This window comes from Felis catus, chromosome A2 (assembly GCF_018350175.1).
Source record: "Felis catus isolate Fca126 chromosome A2, F.catus_Fca126_mat1.0, whole genome shotgun sequence".
Classification (NCBI taxonomy): Eukaryota; Metazoa; Chordata; class Mammalia; order Carnivora; family Felidae; genus Felis; species Felis catus.
This window is the reverse complement of record NC_058369.1, coordinates 13,452,167-13,471,603: the sequence shown is the minus strand read 5'-3', so window position 1 is coordinate 13,471,603 and position 19,437 is coordinate 13,452,167. Positions and strand designations below refer to the sequence as shown.

Below are 19,437 nucleotides of genomic sequence, written 5' to 3'. Positions count from 1 at the left end.
TTTTTTTTTTTTTTTAATCTTTTTAGCATTCTTTCTTGCTCAGCTTCAATGTGTTCCAGGGCGAGGACAGGGTGGCTGGGCCTCGCCAGCAACACAGAAGCTCATCTGGGGCTGCAGGCCTCTGCATGGACTTCATGGGGCAGTTGTTGACCAGGCTGGTCCCCCTCCTTCTGCTCCTGCTTCCAGCGCAGGGCGGTGAGTGCTCCACCCAGACAAGGTGGCTCTTTGCTGGGAGACGTGTGTGTGCAAGGCCGTGGATCTGGGTTTCTGGGGTGGGTTCTGCGTCTCTGGGCCTCAGTCTTTCCCTCTCTCAAATGGGAGATCGCTGATCATAGCTTCCGGGGTCCAACTTGGGCATCCTCCCTCCGGTCTTGATTTTGTCTTCCGTGGAATGGGCCGAACCCCTGAATCTTTCCCACGTCCCAGAGTTCTGCGAGAAACGCTAAGAAAAGGATGGGGCGCCTGGGTGGCTCAGGCGGTTAGGCGCCTGACTTTGGCTCATGTCATGGTCTCACGGTTCGTGGGTTCGAGCCCCGTGTGGGCGTCTCTGCTGTCATCCAGAGCCCGCTTTGGATCCTCTGTCCCCCTCTCTCTCTGCCCTTCCCCCGCTCACGCCTCTGTCTGTCTCAAAAATAAATAAAACCTTTTAACTAAGTAAATAAAAAGAAATGCTAAGAAAAGGGTAAAGAACAAATATGTATATAAGTGATATACAGGGCAACTGATTATGTTTGTAGTACATGGTATATTCCTACCTTACATATACTCATAGACTCTCTCCGTCTTGTGGAATCAGATGGGAAGGAGCCCAGACCCCTGCAGATGGCTGGGTTTGACCTCTAATTCCGGTTCAGCTGTTGCTGCTGTGTGACCTCAGGCCACCCCTTTGCCTCTCTGTGCCTCAGTTTCCCTCTCTGGAAACAGCAGCGGCAGGGTTTCAGGGCCTTCAGGGGTGAGGCAGGGCTGGAGACCAGAGACGGGGAGGGGGCCAGGGGACCCTGGGAAGAGCAGCCTGAGAGGTTGACGCGTGGATGAACAAGCGGGTGGATGGATGGGCAGAAGATTGGACGTGTGGAGGGACGGCAGGGCGGGTGGGCGGATCCGTTTATGGGAACGTGGAGAGGTGGGTGGATGGTGACTTGGCGAGCCCCCGGCCTGAGCCCCTCCCCCATGCAGTTGAACTCTGGGCCTGTCATGATCTCTTTGTCGCCTTTGCAGCCGAAGCCTGCGGCACGAGCGGGTGCTGTTTTCAGGACCCACCGTATCCGGATGCAGACTCAGGTCTGGAACAGTTCTGCGCCGTGGGGAGAGGGCGTGCGGGGCTCTGACTGGCCCATCCCTGGGGGCCGGTCCCTCAGCTCTCTCCTGCCCAGCCAAAGTTTGAGGCCGGCCTGAGGTCTTGGGAGTGACCAGACGGCCTACTGTCCTATCCTCACCAAGCTCGGGCGTCCTGGATCAGTCGCTTGCCTCTCTGAGCCTCGTCTCCTCCCTCGCAGGGTCGCAGACTTGGTGTCTGTGTCTGTTCAGCGTGGGGGGGGGGGGGCTAAGCAGCCGTGAGACATTTTGGGGGTCCCCGGAGGCAGGCATTGCTGGAACATGTGTGCTCGCGATGCACCCCAATGAGGGCCTGCCATTGAACAGGCTCTTCATCCGCTCTTTTGTGCGAGAAATAGTCACTGAGCACCCACTCTGTGCGGACACAGTTCTAGGCATGAAAGAACCGGTCGTGACCCCAACTGCCAAACACGTACATGGACGGCGTCCTAGGATGTGCTATGAGAAACCACAGGAGGTGGGGGAGGAAGGAAGGGGCTGTTTCAGGTTGCCTGGTGGTCGAGGAGGTGACCCTGAAGGAGAAACTGGAATGCCAAGATCTGGGGGGAAAGCATTCTAGGCAGCTGGCCCCGCATGTGCAAAGGCCCTGTGGTGGGAGTAAGCTTGGTGTGTTTGAGGACTGGTGAGGAGTCCACTGGTGTGGCCGGAGCGGGGTGAGCACAGGAGAAAAGGGCACAGGGAGGGGACTGGGAGCGGGTTCCTTAAATGTCACAAAGATTTACCCTGAGGGTGCGTCAGCAAGGAGGGGCCCCTCCCGATTCTTGGTCCATTCCCAAACCTCTGGTATCTCCTCTAGGGTCGGCTTCAGGCCCCAAGGACCTGACCTGCTACCGGATATTCAGCGCCGGTTATGAATGCTCCTGGCGGTACGAGGGCCCCGCGGCTGGGGTCAGCCACTTCCTGAGGTGCTGGTGAGGACCCTGCCCCAGTTCCCAGACCCTCATTCATCATCCCACCCTGGCTCCCGCTCTCAGATGTGTGACCTTGTCAGGCTCCTTTCGGGAGGCTCAGTTTCTCATGTGAGAAGAGAGGGCTGGGACTCTCTATGTTGTGGCGGGGGTGGGAGGTGGGGGGGGCGCGTCCCTCTAGCCCCTCGTCCCCACCCTCTCACTCACTCGTCCATCCTCCCATCCATTCATTCCCATCTTCCTTCCTCCTGTGGCAGCCCATCTCGCGAGATTCCGGGGCCTTCCTCCTGTGGCAGCCCATCTCGCGAGATTCCAGGACACACACACACACACACACACACACACACACACACACACACACACCCAACCCCCCAACCCCTCGGTTCCAGGCTGATCCCCACGGAGTCCCCAGGCCGCGGAGGGGGAGCAAAGGGGGCAGAAGAAGATGCTGGGATGCGACTCACACCTTCTGCCGAGGCACCCTGGGGGTCCCGAGGACCCCCAGACTGAGCACCAGCACTCTCCCTCCCCAGCCTCAGGTCCGGGCGCTGTTGCTACTTTGCCGCGGGCTCGGCCACCAAGGTGCAGTTCTCCGACCAGGACGGCATATCTGTGCTGCAGGCCGTCACCCTCTGGGTCGAATCTCGAGCCGGGAACCGGACAGAGAAGTCACCCAAGGTCACCCTGATGCTTCATAGCTCAGGTCAGTACCCTGTTCTCCTCCTCCTCCTCCTCCCCGCGGCCCCTTCGTCACCCAGAGAAGCCTCCGGTCCCTGAGCCTGGACCTGGGGGGGATTCCGGCCAGCGGCTCGATAACGCCAGCTGTTTTCCGCATCACACGCTATCGTGAGACACGGCAGTTTTTTAGGGTCCCCTCGCCAATCCCCAGCTGCCGGGCACTTAGGTGGCTTCTGGGTGGAGGCTGCTGGGACCCTGTTGGGTCCTCTATGTCTGTTTTCACGACTCAACCACATACACTTTGACATATCGTTGCTGAGTTCCCACCGTGTGCTACCGCTGAGTCACAGGGACACGAGCGAGGCCACCAAAGTCTGCAGCTCGGAGCTGGGACTAGGGTGAGGTGAGAAGGGAGCCCGCCTGGGGCACAACATTTCCCAGGGGTGCCCCAAACCTCGCTAGTCGATACAAACACTACGGTAATGCAATATTTTTAAAAATCAAAATGCATGGGAAAAAAAAAATCCACGGTGAACAAAATACCGCGTTTTAAAATATGGGGTCGGTTTTAAAATATCGCGTTTTAAAATATGCCCAGTCGAGGGGCGCCTGGGTGGCTCAGTCGGTTAAGCGTCCGACTTCAGCCAGGTCACGATCTCGCGGTCCGGGAGTTCGAGCCCCGCGTCGGGCTCTGGGCTGATGGCTCGGAGCCTGGAGCCTGTTTCCGATTCTGTGTCTCCCTCTCTCTCTGCCCCTCGCCCGTTCATGCTCTGTCTCTCTCTCTCTGTCCCAAAAATAAATAAACGTTAAAAAAAAAATTAAAAAAAAAAACCAAAAGCACCTGTCTCACTATAGCGTTGCTCTAAGAGGTATTGATATTTCCCTCCCAGGCTTAGACGGAGCATGTAAGGGTTTCCCCGATTCACATACTGGGGGCTTAGTCAGTTACCCTGGACTGGGTGGGCCGGATGTTCTGAAATTTTCAGGACCAGTAACTCACGCATATGCTGGCCCCCTCCCCAAACCCCATCTCTGCTTCCAGTTAAATACGACCCACCGCTGCTGGGAGACATCAAGGTGTCTGGCTCCGCGGGGTGGCTGCTCATGAAGTGGGAGACCCCAGCCCGCCAGGATGGCGCCGAGGTCCAGTTCCGGCACCGGACAGCCGGCAGCCTTTGGAAGCTGGTGAGTTTATTCCCCGGGCGGGGGGAGAACACAGGCCTCGCCCCGGGGCAGCTCCATCCCCCAAATCAGTTTCACCGTCTCTACACCCTTCCCCCCTCCTACCTGGCCTCCACTCTTGCCTTGTTTCTAGCCTCTGGAGTCTCCTTGACACCCAGCTCTTGTCGTGACCTCCCTCGCTCGCACACCTTCCATGGCTCCCTATTACCCTCAGGAGGGCATCCTTTCCTCGGCTGGCCCTAGGTACCCTCACCTGCCTCGTGCTTCCTCTGGTCCCCTCCTGAATGGCTGTTAGTCTCTGCTCATGCCCGGCATTTCCAGACTCTGCCTTTACCCATGCAGTCTTCTCCATGTGTATGCTTTCCTTTCTATCTGAGCACATGAGAATCCAGCCCACCTTCAGGGTCCAGCTCCAGGGCCGCCTCTCCAGGAAGCTGCCCTTCCACTTCCACTCCTCCCTTCCCTCCTCCTCCTCCTCCTCCTCCTCCTCCTCTTCCTCCTTTTCTTCTTCTTCTTCATCTTCTTCAATATAATTGACATATAACATTATATTGGTTTCAGGTGTTCAACATACTTATTTGATATTTACATACATATTGTGAGATGATCACACGAAGTTATAAACCTTTTTTCTTGTCCTAAGACCTTTGGAAGGTCTACTCTCCCAGGAGCTTTCAAATACGCCACACCGTGTTATTATTGTTGTTATTTTTTAAATGTTTACTTATTTTTGAGACAGAGAGTGCCAGCGGGGAGGGGCAGAGGGAGAGGGAGCCACAGATGCCCAAGCAGATTCCAGGTTCTGAGCTGGCAGCCCAGAGCCTGACACGGGGCTCGAACTCACGAACTCGGAGATCATGCCTTGACGGGTCACGGACTGAGCCACCCAGGCGCCCCCATCAGGCAGTATTATTAGCTACAGTCACCGAGCTGGACATGACATCCCCAGGACTGACTTCTTTTACAAATGAAGTTTGTCCCTTTTGACCACCTTCACCCGTGTCACGCACCCCCCACCCCTGCCTCTGGCAACCACCAATCAGTTCTCTGTATCCACACGTTTCCGGGTAGAGATCCTTTTACACTTAGCATAATACACTCCCCCATTCATGTCGTCGCAGAAGGCAAGATTTCCTTCTTGTAAGGCTGAGTGATAGTCCATTGTATGTATACCACCTGATTTTGTTTTTGTTTTTGTTTTTTGTTTTTTTCATTCATCCATCGACAGACCCTTAGGTTGTTTCTCTGTATGACTTTTTTGGACCTTCATTCATTCTTTGGCTACCCTCTGCCGCCCCTGCTGTCCCCCCCCCCCCCCCCCCCGGGGGCAGAGCCAGCTGGGCCTGCCAGAAATCTCAGCCCTTGCTTAGCGCCCAGGAAGTCTCTAGTCTGGGGGGCACCTGGGTGGCTCCGTCGGTTAAGCGTCCCAACACTTTGATCTCAGCTCAGGTCACGATCTCACGGTTTGTGGGATCTCCGCTGACAGCATGGAGGCTGTTGGGGATTTTCTCTCCCCCTCTCTCTCTCTGTCCCTGCCCTGCTCGTGCTCTCTCCATCTCTCTCTCTCTTTCTCTCAAAATAAATAAACTTAAAAGAAGAAGAAGAAGAAGAAGCCCCTAGTTTGGGAGAGACAGAGACCTCCAGCCTCTGAATTATGGTGTCTCCTCCTCCCTCAGACTGGGAGCATCTTGAGGTCAGGGAGCCGCCTCAGCGTCAGCCCCGCCATCCCTCCCAATGTTGGGCCCCTCTGAGTCTCTGTTATGCCATCAGGTCAACGGAATCAGTCAGAGGCAGTGGTATGGGGCCTCTGATGGCGAAAGGCGTGTCTCTCTGTTTTATTTCCAGCCCCCTGAGCACCTTAGCAGAGGAGGGAACTGAAGCTTGGGATGTTGGGGGACTCTCGGCATCACACCGGGAAGTGTGGGCCAGGCTGTGTCCTAAATCTGGCTTTCCTGACCCCCAACACCATAGACATACAGGTTTTGCCACCTAAAGTAATTTTTTTAAAGATTTTTTTCTTTTTTTTCCTTTTCTTTCTTTCTTTCTTTCTTTCTTTCTTTCTTTCTTTCTTTCTTTCTTTTGAGAGAGAGAGAGAGACAGAGCGCAAGCAGGGGAGGGGCAGAGAGAGAGAGCAAGACACAGAGTCTGAAGGCAGGCTCTAAGCTCTGAGGTGTCAGCAGAGATCCCGACGCGGGGCTCGAACCCACGAACCGCGAGATCGTGAACTGAGCCGAAATGAAAAGAGTTGGACGCTTAACCAACTGAGCCACCCTGGCGCCCCTGCCTCCTGAAATCTTTTCAGTAAACTTGTAATTCTAGAAGAATCTTAGATTCTCCGTAAAGTTTCCAGGAAGCCGACAACTCCCACAGAAACTCCACCCAGCTTCCCCGCATGTTAATATCTCACATTCTTGAGTGTGTTTATTTGCGACTGAGATGGATGTTGGCATATTGCTATGAATTAAATTGCAGAGGTCACTCGTTTTTCCGCGAATGTCCTCTTTTATTTCTGGTTATTTATTTATTTATTTATTTTTACAAACATCCTCTTTCTGTTCCTGGCTCCGACCCAAGCTCCCACATTGCACATAAAATCATTGTTTAATTAGAAAATTTTTTTTTAACATTTATTTATTTTTGAGACCGAGAGAGACAGAGCATGAACAGGGGAGGGTCAGAGAGAGAGGGAGACACAGAATCGGAAGCAGGTTCCAGGCTCCGAGCGGTCGGCACAGAGCCCGACGCGGGGCTCGAACTCACGGACCGTGAGATCATGACCTGAGCCGAAGTCGGACGCTTAACCGACTGAGCCACTCAGGTGCCCCTAAAATAATTGTTTACAATGAAAAGAGCTAGTATTTCTCAACACCGAAATGGTCACAGGTTCATTCATGTGTGTGTGTGTGTGTGTGTGTGTGTGTGTGTATATGTATATATGTGTATATATATGTATATATTATATATGTGTATGTATATATGTATATGTATATATATGTATATATGTATGTGTATATGTATATATATGATCTTGTCCTAGGGCCACTGTGGACGTCAGGATGATGCTGGCTTCGGTGAGAATAATATAACAACAGCTGCAGCAAGCTAGCGTTAATTGAGCACCCACTGGGTGCCAGGCCCAGTGCTAAATTCTCTGTGTGCTTCCTGGCCCACCCTGTAGTTCAGTATTGGATTATGCCCAGTTCACAGGTGAGGAAACAGCCTGGGGGGCGAGAAGCCATTGATCAGGGGCACATCCCCATGGGTGGCCTTGCCGGGACTCTGACCTAGGGCAGGGGCGGAATGGGTGATCTTTTTTTTTTAATTTTTTATTTATTTTATTTTATTTTTTTTAACGTTTATTTATTTTTGAGACAGAGAGAGACAAAGCATGAACGGGGGAGGGTCAGAGAGAGGGAGACACAGAATCGGAAACAGGCTCCAGGCTCTGAGCTGTCAGCACAGAGCCAGACGCGGGGCTCGAACTCACGGACCGCGAGATCATGACCTGAGCCCAAGTCGGCCGCTTAACCGACTGAGCCACCCAGGCACCCCAGAAGAATGGGTGATCTTGAAGCTCCAAGGGGACAGGCCCTAGCCTATTCCCGCAGTGTCCCTAGGGCCCAGCACACAGCTGGCACTCAATAAGTGTATGACAACTGAGGCGCCCGGGTGGCTTAGTCGGTCAAGCATCTGACTCCAGCTCAGGTCATGATCTCGCGGTTTGTGGGTTCGAGCCCCGCGTTGGGTTCTGTGCTGACAGCTCAGAGCCTGGGGCCTGCTTCGGATTCTGTGTCTCCCTCTCTCTCTGCCCCTCCCCCCACACTTGTGCTCTGTCTCTCCGTCTTAAAAAACAAATGTTAAAATATTAAAAAAAAAAAAAGTGTATGACGGCTAAGTGCCCAGTGCCAAGCCCCGGGGCACCCCCAGGTGTGGGACAGCCCTTTAGCTTGATGTCTGACCTGTTTCTTGCCAGAGTCATGCCTCTGCCCCCTGCAGATGGACGCAGCCCAGGAATTCCAGCTGCGGAGGCGGCGGCTCAGGCCGGGAGCCCCAGGAGATCCCTGGAGCAGCTGGAGCAGCCCCGTGTGTGTCCCGCCTGGTGAGAGCACCTAGAGTCACAGGAACCAGGGCAGGCAGTAGAAATGCGGCAGTGGAGGGGCGCCTGGGTGGCTCAGTCGGTTGAGCGTCCGCCTTTGGCTCAGGTCACGATCTCACGGTTCGTGAGTTCGAGCCCCGCGCCGGGCTCTGTGCTGGCGGCTCAGAGCCTGGAGCCTGCTTTGGATTCTGTGTCTCCCTCTCTCTCTCTGCCCCTGCTCATGCTCTGTCTCTCTCGCTCTCAAAAATAAATAAACATTAAAAAAAAAAGAAGAAGAAGAATTCAGCAGTGGGCCTTGGAAGTAAGGCGGCGGGTGTCAGTAAACAGGCGATGGGAGAAATCAGTGGAAAGGAGTAAAAGGGGGCAGAACGGTGAGCGAGTTTCACGTCGTCAAGTGTGGGGAATCCATCATCTGAAAAGAAACATTTCTCAGTCTTTCTCTTCTTCCGGGGTGTTTCATTGCTTTTGCTCTTTTAAAGCCACCCAGGGCGCTGACAGGGGAAAATGGCTGTGTCACAAAGACGTACTTTCCCAAATGACACAGGAAGCTGGAGTTTGGGCAGCTGTAGAGTGGCGACGGGGTCCAAGAGGGAGGGAAGAATGAGGCCACGGGCAACATTTGCTCCTGGCCTTGTGATCTGGGGTCTCCTCCTGCCCAAGTGCATTATCTGCCGGAAAACAACTCCAAGAGTTATTTTCAGACTTTGAAAAAGAAAAAAATGTGTGGTAAAAAGCCCATCATATATAAAATGTACCATTTTAGCCATTTCGAAGTGTAGTTTTCTAGCGTTAAGTATAGTCACGTTGTTGGAGACTAGATCTCCATGTTTTCAGATTTTGCAAACTAACATCCCGTGGGAATCCTGTGTTTCAAGGCGGGGCGGGGGGGGTCCCCATCGGGGGTCTGTGGGTGGCGGCGGGGCAAGGGAACGCCCCCGGCGTCACTGTCTTGCCCATCCCATTCATTGCAGAACGTCTCCCACAGCCCAGCTGGAGGTTCTCGGTGGGGGCACTCCGCCCAGACGGGAAGAGGCAGGTGACTCTGGATGGGCAGGTAATGGGCCGGCACAGGGCTGTAGGGTGGCCTGGGATGGGCAGAAGGAGACCAGAAAGAGGCTGGAGTCGGGGCACGAGTAGGACATGGGGAAGAGCCATGGAGGTGGCAAGGACCGTGGGTTTAACTCTGCAGGGTAATTGGGAGCAATGGAGGGTGTGTGAGCAGAGGAGGGCTATGGCGGGGTTCAGGTGTTCGTAGACTTCCCCTGGCTGCCAGGTGGGGTTGTGAGGGGCTGGGGTGCAAGCAGGCAGGCCAGGGGTCGGCCGTGTCCGTCTAGATGGGAGATAATAAACAACGCGTTAAGAGCAGTCTAATTAACCCCCATTTTACAGGGAAGGAAACTGAGGCACAGAGGGAAACTCTCCTGGCCAAGTCAGGGTGCAAAACCACCAAATGTTGCGCCGCCTGGCTTCACCCTAATTAACGCGGCCAGCTCCCTAACGGGCTGTCGCGGTCAAGGCTGCAGTAAAGTTCTTTCACTTCCTGGCTTTCCTCTCATTCGAATTCCTTTTCTTCGGAAAAATTTCCAGGCTTTTCCAAAGATGGGGAAAAAAAAAAACCCACCAAAAAAACCCCGGAAAACGAAAACATTTTTTTCCCTGGCTCTCTGTGAGTTTCGCCAAATTATTTCCCCCTCAGACCGACATGCACCGGACATGAATGGCTATCTTCCAGCCGCCCTGGCAGCACGGAGGGTTTCTTTTTGGGGGACAGGGGGCGGGGGCTGGTTGTGTTGTTTTGTTTTGATTGTTGGCACAGGCCCTGGCCCATGGATGAGTCTGCCCGGGGGCCGCACCCTGGGGATGATGACCGGGGTCAGGCCTCCGCAAGCAGCAAGCCGTCTCTCACACTCCCCACAGCTGCCCCAGCTTGAGCTTCCAGAAGGCTGCCTCAGGTCCAAGTCTGGCGGGGAGGTGACCTACCGTGTCCACCTGCACATGCTGTCCTGCCCGTGTAAGCCCAAGGCCACAAAGACCTTGCAGCTGAGAAGGTTCATCAATATCTCCGGCGCCGCCTATGACCTGGCTGTCGTCTCCCAGAATCGCTTTGGCCCCGGCCCCAACCAGACGTGGCACATTCCTGCCCATGCCCACACCCACCCAGGTGTCTCCTCCGGCCGGGGAGGGCTGCGGGAGGGCCTCTGGGATCTGAGAACCTACTCTGAGCCTCCGCCAGGCGGGGGGGGCCGGGGGGCAGCGGGGAGGCGCGTGAGGCACAAAGTGAAGGGGGTGTCGAATTTAGGAACGTGTCAAAATCAACTAATTAGGGCATGTCATGTTACAACGCAGTATTTATTTATTTATTTATTTATTTTCAACTTTTTTTAAATTTATTTTTGGGACAGAGAGAGAGAGAGAGAGAGAGCATGAACGGGGGAGGGGCAGAGAGAGGGAGACACAGAATTGGAAACAGGCTCCAGGCTCTGAGCCATCGGCCCAGAGCCCGTCGCGGGGCTCGAACTCATGGACCGCGAGATCGTGACCTGGCTGAAGTCGGACGCTTAACCGACTGCGCCACCCAGGCGCCCCACAACGCAGTATTTAAAGCAAACGCGCAAACACCAAAACTCTAGCTGGCAAAGTACAGCCCAGACCAACCACCTGTTTTTGTAAATAAAGTTGTACGGGGACCAGGGTGAGATCAGGGTGTGGTGGGCGAGGCGGGCACAGGATTGATCCTATCTTCACTTAAAATCTTGATATCTGGGGCGCCTGGGTGGCTTAGTCACGAAGCATCTGACTTCGGCTCAGGTCATGATCTCGCGGGTTCGTGAGTTCGAGTTCCGCAGCAGGGGAGCTCCAGCCCCGCTTCGGGGGGAGCCCCACTTCTCCCTCTGTCTTCCTGTCTCTCCCTCTGTCTCGCTTGCGCCCCCCCAGCATAAAATAAAAATCTTGATGTTTGTTCATTATGTATACATATACATAATTAAATATGTACATGTATTTATACGTATGATGAAACAAATCAAGATTTATATTTATGTATACGGGCACGTATGCGCACACACATATTTTATTGAGGTGCAATTCGCGTAGCAACACCAGCCACTTTAACAGGTGCGGTTCAGTGGCATTTAGGACATTCGCAGTGATGCGCAACCATCACCTCTGTCCGGTTCCAGAACATTTCTATCACCCTCAAAGGGAGACCCCGTGCCCATCAGCCGTCACTCCCCATCCACCTTCTCCCCAGCCCTTGGCAACCACTAACCCGCTTTCTGTCTCTATAGATTTCACGGGAACGGGGTCACACACCACGTGGCCTCTTGTATCTGGCTTCTTTCACCAGCATAACGTTTTCCAAGTTCATCCACGTTTCCTTTTTATGATCGAGGAATATTCTATCGCGTGGCCGGGACCCCGGCGCATTGACCTGTTCATCCGCGGATGAACACTTCGGCTGTTTCCACCTTTTGGCGATTGTAAATTGTGCTCATCACATACTTTTCCGTTCATGTTTTGACTTCTTTAGCTTTATTTATATTTTATTTTATTTTTAATGTTTTATTGACTTATTTTTAAGAGAGAGAGAGAAAGAGAGAGCACGAGTGGGGGAGGGGCAGAGAGAGAGGGAGACACAGAATCTGAAGCAGGTTCCAGGCTCTGAGCTGACAGCACAGAGCCCGATCCGGGGCTCGAACCCACGAACCGTGAGATCATGACCCCAGCCGGACGCTTAAACGACTGAGCCACCCAGGTGCCCCTTGATTTTTTTTTTTTTTTAAATATCGCATTTAAAACAACATTTACCTTGACGACTGAGTTCTTCGGTGCCTCACATTTTGTGCCCAATCGTTGCCTCACTCACACCCCGGTCCCGGCCCCACCGAGCCACCCGGCAACCCTGTGAGCACAGGGCTGTTACAATGATGCCCATTTCAGAGATGACACGACTGAGGCTCAGATGGGTGAAGCCACTCGCACAGCAGCGAGCCGGTCAGCTCCCGGCCTGGTTTGGGTCATGGCCCCGCTGTGTGACCTTGGGCCAGTGGCTCTCCCTCCCTGAGCCTCCGAGTCTGTGTTAGTGGGGTGATCACGGTCCCCGTTGGTAGCGAAGGGTATAGCAAAGCCCTCACATGGGCCCGGCGCATATAGTCGGCGCTCAATACGTGCTAGTTGTGGACCCCGGAATTAGAAGTCGTGCCCACCTCCCCAAGGTTGTTGCAGACGCCCTTGCGGGAGGGAGTGGGAGAGATGAGCCGGGAGCTGAGTGGATGTGTCCTTGTGCCCAGGCCAGGAGGACCATCCGGCACCACACCCACCCGTCACTGGGTGAGGCAGGAGGTGGGCGGCCAGACATCTGCTGGAACAAGAGATGCTCTCCGGGCTGGCGGGGTGGGAAGGGGAGGGGTGCGCATGCGTGTGTGTGTGTGTGTGTGTGTGTGTGTGTGTGCGCGCGCAGGAAATCAGTACAGGCGTCGCAGACGGTGGGCGTCTTGGCAGGGAACTCATGGTCAGACCTGGAAACGACCGAACTTATTCAAACAGCCCCTGGGCCCGGCTCCCAGCCCGGTGGCCCCCAGTGTGAGGAGACAGAGCCAGGCGCAGATACCCGCGGCCCCAAGGGGTTAGGGTTTGGCCAGAGGATGGCACAGGGTTACGGGAGCCTTGGACTGGCGGGAGAAGGGGGCACCTGTTCTCACGTGGCTCTCTCCACTCCTTCCAAAACCAGGGGTTCTGAATATCAGCGCCGGCGCCAACGGGACCATCATGCGTTGGCCAGCCTGGGCCCCGGACATGACCTACTGCATCGAGTGGCAGCCCCGGGGCCAGGACAGGAGCCTGACCACCTGCACCCTGATTCCACCCCAGGATCGGGACCCTACTGGAATGGGTACCGTAATGCCCCGCCTCTGCCTCTGCCTTAGAGCCCCTGGTCGGGTCAGACCTCTATGGGCTGTGCGTGTGCGATGTGTGAGGCCCAGACAGGCCTGGCTGCTTACCCGATGTCCCCCAGAGGTGGGAGCCAGGCTGAGACTTGGACCCTCCCCCCCATGCAGGCCGGGAGCTCCCTGCCAGGATCCTGGGGCATCAGGGCTTACTTAGCCCTGGGCAGATCGCGCCCCAGTAGGTAATGAGTCTCACATCCCAGGGTGCCTGTTAAACATTCACCCGTGCCAGAGGAGGTGCAGCTAGCAAGATACTGGTGGCGAATTTAATGAGGCCTCCGGAGGAAAACGGGGAGGGCTCATGGCCCCCGCAACCTCGCGTCTTCCCTCCCGCTTCCTACCCTGGGCCTGGCCTCCGCCAGGAACCTCAGCCTCAGACTGGCCCGTGAGGAGTCCGCAGACTGGGGAGACAGAGCTGGGGACAGGCACACCAGGCCCTGTAGAGGAAGGGCTGGGCTGGAGGGGGGCGGGGACGGGCTGTGGGGGGATAAGGAAGGGATCCTGGAAGAGGGGACATTGGTGCGAGGGTTTTGAAGTATGAGCAGGAGTGCTCTCTGGGAGTTCCCGGCACGAGGCACAGCCAGCGCCGAGATGTGGAGGGAAATACAACCTGTTTACTGGCCTGGCCCGGGCCAATCCTTCCAGCAACCTACAGCTGGAGCAGGGCATCCGGGGCGCTGGAGCAGAAGATGTGTTACCGCATCACGATCTTCGCGTCCGCAAACCCACAGAAGCCCACCTCGTGGTCCACGGTCTTGTCCACCTACCACTTCGGAGGCCACGGTGAGTAGCCCAGACCTACGGGGTGGTCCCTCCGGAGGGCTTGGCAGCGGCCTTGGGCGTGAGGAGGAGGGAAAGAACATTCAGGGGCACTTACTCCGGGCCAGGCCTTGGCCAGAAGCCAGACACGCAGAAGGGGGTTCCTGTAGACGCCCCGAGCGGCCTCGCCCCGTTTTATAGATTCAATAAAGTGAGGCGCAGAGAAGAGAAATGATGGCACCTGGTCGGGGAGCCAGGACTCGAACCCAGGCCCGCCCGGCTCTGCCGCCAAGGTCACCCGCGTGGGTCTCTGCGCGGGGCCAGGCTGGGCACGCGGGAAGGAAGGGTTGAGCCGGTACTCCTGGAACTGACCATGGCCGCGGTTGCAGCCCCGGGGGCTGGAAGCCCACAACACGTGCTGGTGAAAAGGCTCAGCCAGGACTCCGTGACGGTGGAGTGGGCGCCCTCCGTGCTGAGCGCCTGCCCTGGCGTCCTGAAGGAGTACGTCGTGCTCTGCCGGGAGAAGGATGGAGGCCAGATGTCCAGTACGTGAGGCAGCGCGGGTCTGGCTGCGGGAAGAAGGGGTCTGGGATTGAGGTCTGCCTGGCTGCGGGACCCCGAGCACCTCGCTGCCCCTCTCTGGGCCTTGGTTTTCCCACCCACAACCCAGGAGATGGGCTCCGGGTCTCGACGGCCCTTTCCGGGCCCCCAGGGGGCAGCAGCCGTGTGCCCACAACATACCCCGTGTGTGAGTGGCAGCCCCTCCTGTGAATCAGCAGCTGTCCCCATTTCACAGATGGGAACACTGAGGCCTGGAGCGGGATTCCCGCCCAAGGGTTAAGGAAGCCTGGACTTGGGCTCAGTCAGGTGCCCCTTCTCGCCCCTTAGGAGGGGACGAAGTGAGAACACGCCGGGCAAGTCTCACTAGGCCCGGAGGTTCCTATCGTTTCCACACCCTGGGGGCCCCCTCTTCCACGCGGGGAACACGGCCTTTCCGATACGGCCTCACACCCCCCACCTCCTGCAGCAACGGGCCGGGCCAGCGAGACCTGCCTCTTCGTGTCTTGCCTTCCCACCAAGCACCTAGCACTCACCGGTCAAGGCACAGATGCCCCGGGGGCAGGGGGGACACCCAGGTATCAAAGACACCTGCCATCAGCCTGGCCACCCATTGCTTAGAGGGGGTACATGAGGCCGAGTGGGGTTCGGTGGCTTATTCGGGGCGGCGTAGCTGGCAGCGGCCATTACCGAAAACCCATCTGCCAAAAGTCAGGTTGCTGAAGATTAGCGCACGAACCACCCGTTGGCCACATTTACCCGTTCCCCCCAAATTCCGTTTGAAGAATATTCTATCTTGAATGTACACAAAGAATATCGACTGAGGCTTCTAGGAGTTTTTTTCTTCTTGATAACGGCCGGCAGCGGTATTCTCATCGTGAGGATTTTTATGGAGGGCTTTATTTTATTTTTTTAAAGATTTTTATTTATTTTGAGAGAGAGAAAGAGAGAGAGAGCACAAGCTGGGGAGGGGCAGAGAGAGAGAGAGAGACAGAATCAGAAGCAGGCTCTAGGCTCTGAGCTGTCAGCACAGAGCCCGACGTGGGGCTAGGACTCACAGACCGCGAGATCATGACCTGAGCCGAAGTTGGAGGCTCAACCGACTGAGCCCCCCGGGCGCCCCGAAAAAGTGTTTTTAAGGAGGAGAGGGAGGAAACCACGCGGATATCCGGGGAAAGGGTGAACAAAGTAGAGGAGGGGGGGACTGTCCGTGCAAAGGCCCTGAGGTGTAACAGAACCTGGCGTCTCTAAGGAGCTTGGAGGAAAAGGCAGGTGGGTCTGGGCAGGGGACGGAGCAAGGAGCCTGCAGAGGTCAGGATTTGAGAAAAATAGCACCATTTTGGTGACGAAGATTCCTCCAAATAAGCCGAGGTGCATGGGTGCATTAAGAGTTTTCAGCAAAACGCCTTGAGTCCCCATTGCCACTCCTAGGGTGTCGCTGCCTAGCCAGGCCCCGGGCATCCCATCGCCCGATGGGAGTAAAGGCAGTCTAGGAACCCACGCCTGCCTCCCTCCCACAGAGCTGTCTGTGAAGCCCACGGAGACCGAGGTCACCCTTGGTGGCCTTCGGGCTGGCACAGCCTATACCGTGCAGGTTCGAGCAGACACAGTGACGCTGCAGGGCGCCTGGAGCCAACCCCAGCCATTCAGCTTCGGTGAGTAGGAGGGCAGGGCCTGGGTATTTACCCAGCATGCACTGCCCCGGCCCAAGCCTCCCCCGGCTATGCCGCCCTGGCCCTGCCCCTGTCCCCAGTGCATCACCCTCAGGAGGAAGTCCCACCTCACTCTGTTCCCACCTCTTCTTGCGGTTTTTCCCTTCCGGAACCTTCTCTCACACTCCTGTTGCCTTGCCTGTGCAGGCACCTCTGCCCGGAATGTCTGTGCTTCCCGCTAACTCCTTTCCATCCTCCAAAACTCAGCTCATAAGCTTCCTCCTCCAGGAAGCCTTCCACGCTTTCCTCTGGGTGCCCACCCCACCCCCTGCCCCCCTAGCTGTTACTGCCCTTCCTTCCTGGCCTGACATCTTGGGAGTGGGTGAGGGAGGGTGTCTGTGTCCCAGGCTCTGTCCCACCACCCCCCCCCCTCTCCAGCTGGGGGCTCCAGGGGAGGTAGAGGGGACAGGAGGCTATTTATTGAGTGAGTGAATGTGAATGAATGAGTGTCTCTCTTATCGCAAAGATAAGGAGGCGGGCTCCGTTGTCCTGGGGTGTGTGGCTGGAAGAGATTTGGAAATCAAACGATCCCTGTTCCTGCCATAGTCGCTGCCTGTTGTCCTTACGGTGAAATCTGGTCCCAAGAGAACCAGCCAGTCAGTCCTTGCGTGGGGTGGCAGGTCTGGGTCCAGGGGAGCAACCACATGGGCACAACCTGCGGGCACTTGCAGCCACGGTGTCCTGGGCGCGGCGGGCCAGGCCTTTGTCCCGCAGACACAGGGCAAGTGGGTTCCCCGGTCTCCGGCTTCACGTATGAGGAAACTGAGGCACAGAGGGACCCATGGCATGCCATGGTCAGCAGCGAGTTGATGGAGGGTCCAGCCCTCCCACCTCCCTTCCCAGTAAGAGGCAGGAGGTGTCCCTCCCCCAACCCAACCTCTCCCACTCCCAGAAGTCCAGGTTTCCCAGTTCGATTTGTCCGTACTCCTCGCGTCTCTGGGGAGCTTCCTGAGCATCCTTCTCCTGGGCGTCCTTGGGTACCTCGGCCTGAACAGGTAACTTACACCATCTCCCCCAAGATGGTCCATAATGGCAATAGTACGTATTGGTGCCCAGTTGACAGATGAGGAAACTGAGGCTCAGAGAGTCAGGTCCAAAGTATCCAGCGGTGGGGGCTGAGCTGGGATTTGAAACAAAGTCTGTCAGATGCCCGCCTCCCCCCCCCCCAATCCACATCAGTTCTCCCTTTATAACCTAGTGGAGATGAACAAAATAAGACAGAACAATGAAAAAGTAAGAACGGATAGAAACACTGCTCCTCCGACCAGCTCCCTTCCCTCCCCAGGGCTGCGCGGTATCTGTGCCCGCCCCTGCCCACACCCTGTGCCAGCACTGTGGTCGAGTTCCATAGCAGCCAGGGGAAGCAGGTAAGGGCACTCCTTTTCTAATTCAAGGTCTTATTTATTGGGTCTATACTCTGGGCCGGGGTTCTACAGAGTAATGGCCATGCCTTCACTCATTTTATTCTCCCCTAACCACTGACACAGGGATTCCAAAAACCCGTCCTATTTCACACACTGACAAGCAGAGGCCCAGAGAGGAACCTCCTGTGGGTCATTTCCTAGCAGCAGAAACAACAGAAGAACCCAGTGGGGGTGGGGGTGGGGGGTAAGGGGAGGATTCCCTGGATGGTGGCCTTCAGGCATGGCTAGATCTAGGAGTCCCGACACTGAACATCCATTTGTCTGGGCTGCTGTTCTGCCCGCAGTCTTCCCTCCCAGCCAGGCGCAGTCTTTCCCCAGTGGAAGCAGGTGCCGTTTTCCCCATTCACTTCAGCAAAAGTCTCAGGGCTATCACTGATTGGCCCAGCTTGGGCCACATGCTCATGGAGTCAGGGGCTAGAGTGCTCTGATTGGCTGGGCCAGGTCACATGTCCATCACTCAAATTGGGGTGGGGACACTGCCCTGCCTGCCCAATCACATCAACAGTGAGAAGAGGAACAATTTCCCAAAGAGAAATGGGGGGCCGGGGAGGACTTCCCAAGGGGATGCCGAATGGGGGGGGGGGTCACTGATTTAGAGCTGATCCTCGAATTGGTCTCAGGATTTTAGAGAATTAAGCCAGCAGGAGCACGATCCACTCCCCGTGTGGATAGGAAATAGGGCGCTGCCCACAGCCTCGGGCCCACCCTTCCTATCTAGGCTTGGCAGTGGACAAGCCCGGCAGACTTCCCAGAGGAGGTGTACCGAAAAGAGGCCCTGGTGGTGAACGTGTCCTGGGAAAAAGGTGAGGGAACGGACCTGGACACGCCCGGGCATCTCAAGGAGAAGACACGGCTGCTTCAGGGCACTCCTGAGCTGGCCTTGGACGCGGAGCTGCCCTCGGAGGACAGGAGACAGGTGCGAGGACACCCTGAGGCTCAGACTCCGGAGCCCGGAAGGCAGGATGGTCTGGAGGGCAGCCCTGCCCAGGCGGCTGGACTCCCACTGCTCTTGGGAGACCTAATACAGACTCCCGTATTCAGTGGCCCTTCGCACACCGGCCTGGAGGCCTGAGGGACAGAGAGGAAAGTCGTCCTTCGGGCAGGAAGCCTGAAGACAGCCGGTTATTAAGCAAACGTTGCATACCCAGCTTATTCTGTGTAGACACTCCCGCGATGTCCTGAACCCCCACAACCACCTCGAGAGGTACATGGCTGTTCTATCTCACAGACACGGCCACTGAGGCTCAGAGAGGGCAAGTGGCTAGGCTGAAGCTACACAGCACTGGTGGGAGTCAAACCTGGGCCAGGTGACCCAGACGCCATTTCCACCCTCGAGGCTCTGATGCCACCGCCCTTCCCCCCCCCCGCCCCCCCGCCCCGACTCTGTCTAGCAAGTCTTGCAACATGTCCTCTGGTGGGGACTCTAGAAAGCGCCAGAAAATGGAAGCTGCTACCCACCCCCCCCCACAAGACATCCATGGGGGAAGGAACAGAACTTTTCGGTGTTGAATAGGGGGGAGGGGGGGGGGGCTCGTGCTGATCCTAGGACCCGAGGCTGGACGTCTTGTCCCAGGAGCACTTGATGGGGAGTCTGGGCACAGAGTTCCTGCGGGCGGGCGCTGCAGGGTGTCCAGGCTCTAAGGAGCTAGTGGTGGGGAAAACAAGGCGGGGGGGGCTCTAATCATTCTTAAGGAAGTGATGGCCCCTCCTCAGCCTCAGTCTCCTCCCCCGTAGAATGGGGGTGAGGATAATACTGAACTCACAGAGCTGTGGGGTGGGGGAGGGAGCTTATAGCTGAATAAATGAGCCTTCCGTTTTAATAAATGAGACACAACTGGA

General features: G+C 56.2%; 1 protein-coding gene across 2 annotated transcripts; it reads left to right on the top strand.

The window, feature by feature from the left end:
- On the top strand, positions 1-19,437 carry IL12RB1 (interleukin 12 receptor subunit beta 1). Of its 2 annotated transcripts, XM_045048334.1 has the most exons (16): positions 1-195; positions 1,219-1,281; positions 2,132-2,246; positions 2,777-2,946; positions 3,964-4,106; positions 7,141-7,174; positions 8,077-8,202; positions 9,171-9,253; positions 10,117-10,360; positions 12,929-13,090; positions 13,791-13,928; positions 14,294-14,449; positions 15,983-16,117; positions 17,067-17,169; positions 17,460-17,541; positions 18,317-19,437. In XM_045048334.1, exons 1-16 carry the CDS (start codon positions 126-128, stop codon positions 18,668-18,670), a joined length of 2,178 nt encoding a protein of 725 aa, XP_044904269.1. In that variant the 5' UTR covers positions 1-125; the 3' UTR covers positions 18,671-19,437. The 2 variants fall into 2 exon arrangements, with proteins under 2 accessions (XP_044904269.1, XP_044904272.1); XM_045048337.1 differs by lacking the exon at positions 17,067-17,169 and having other exon boundaries at positions 18,317-18,518.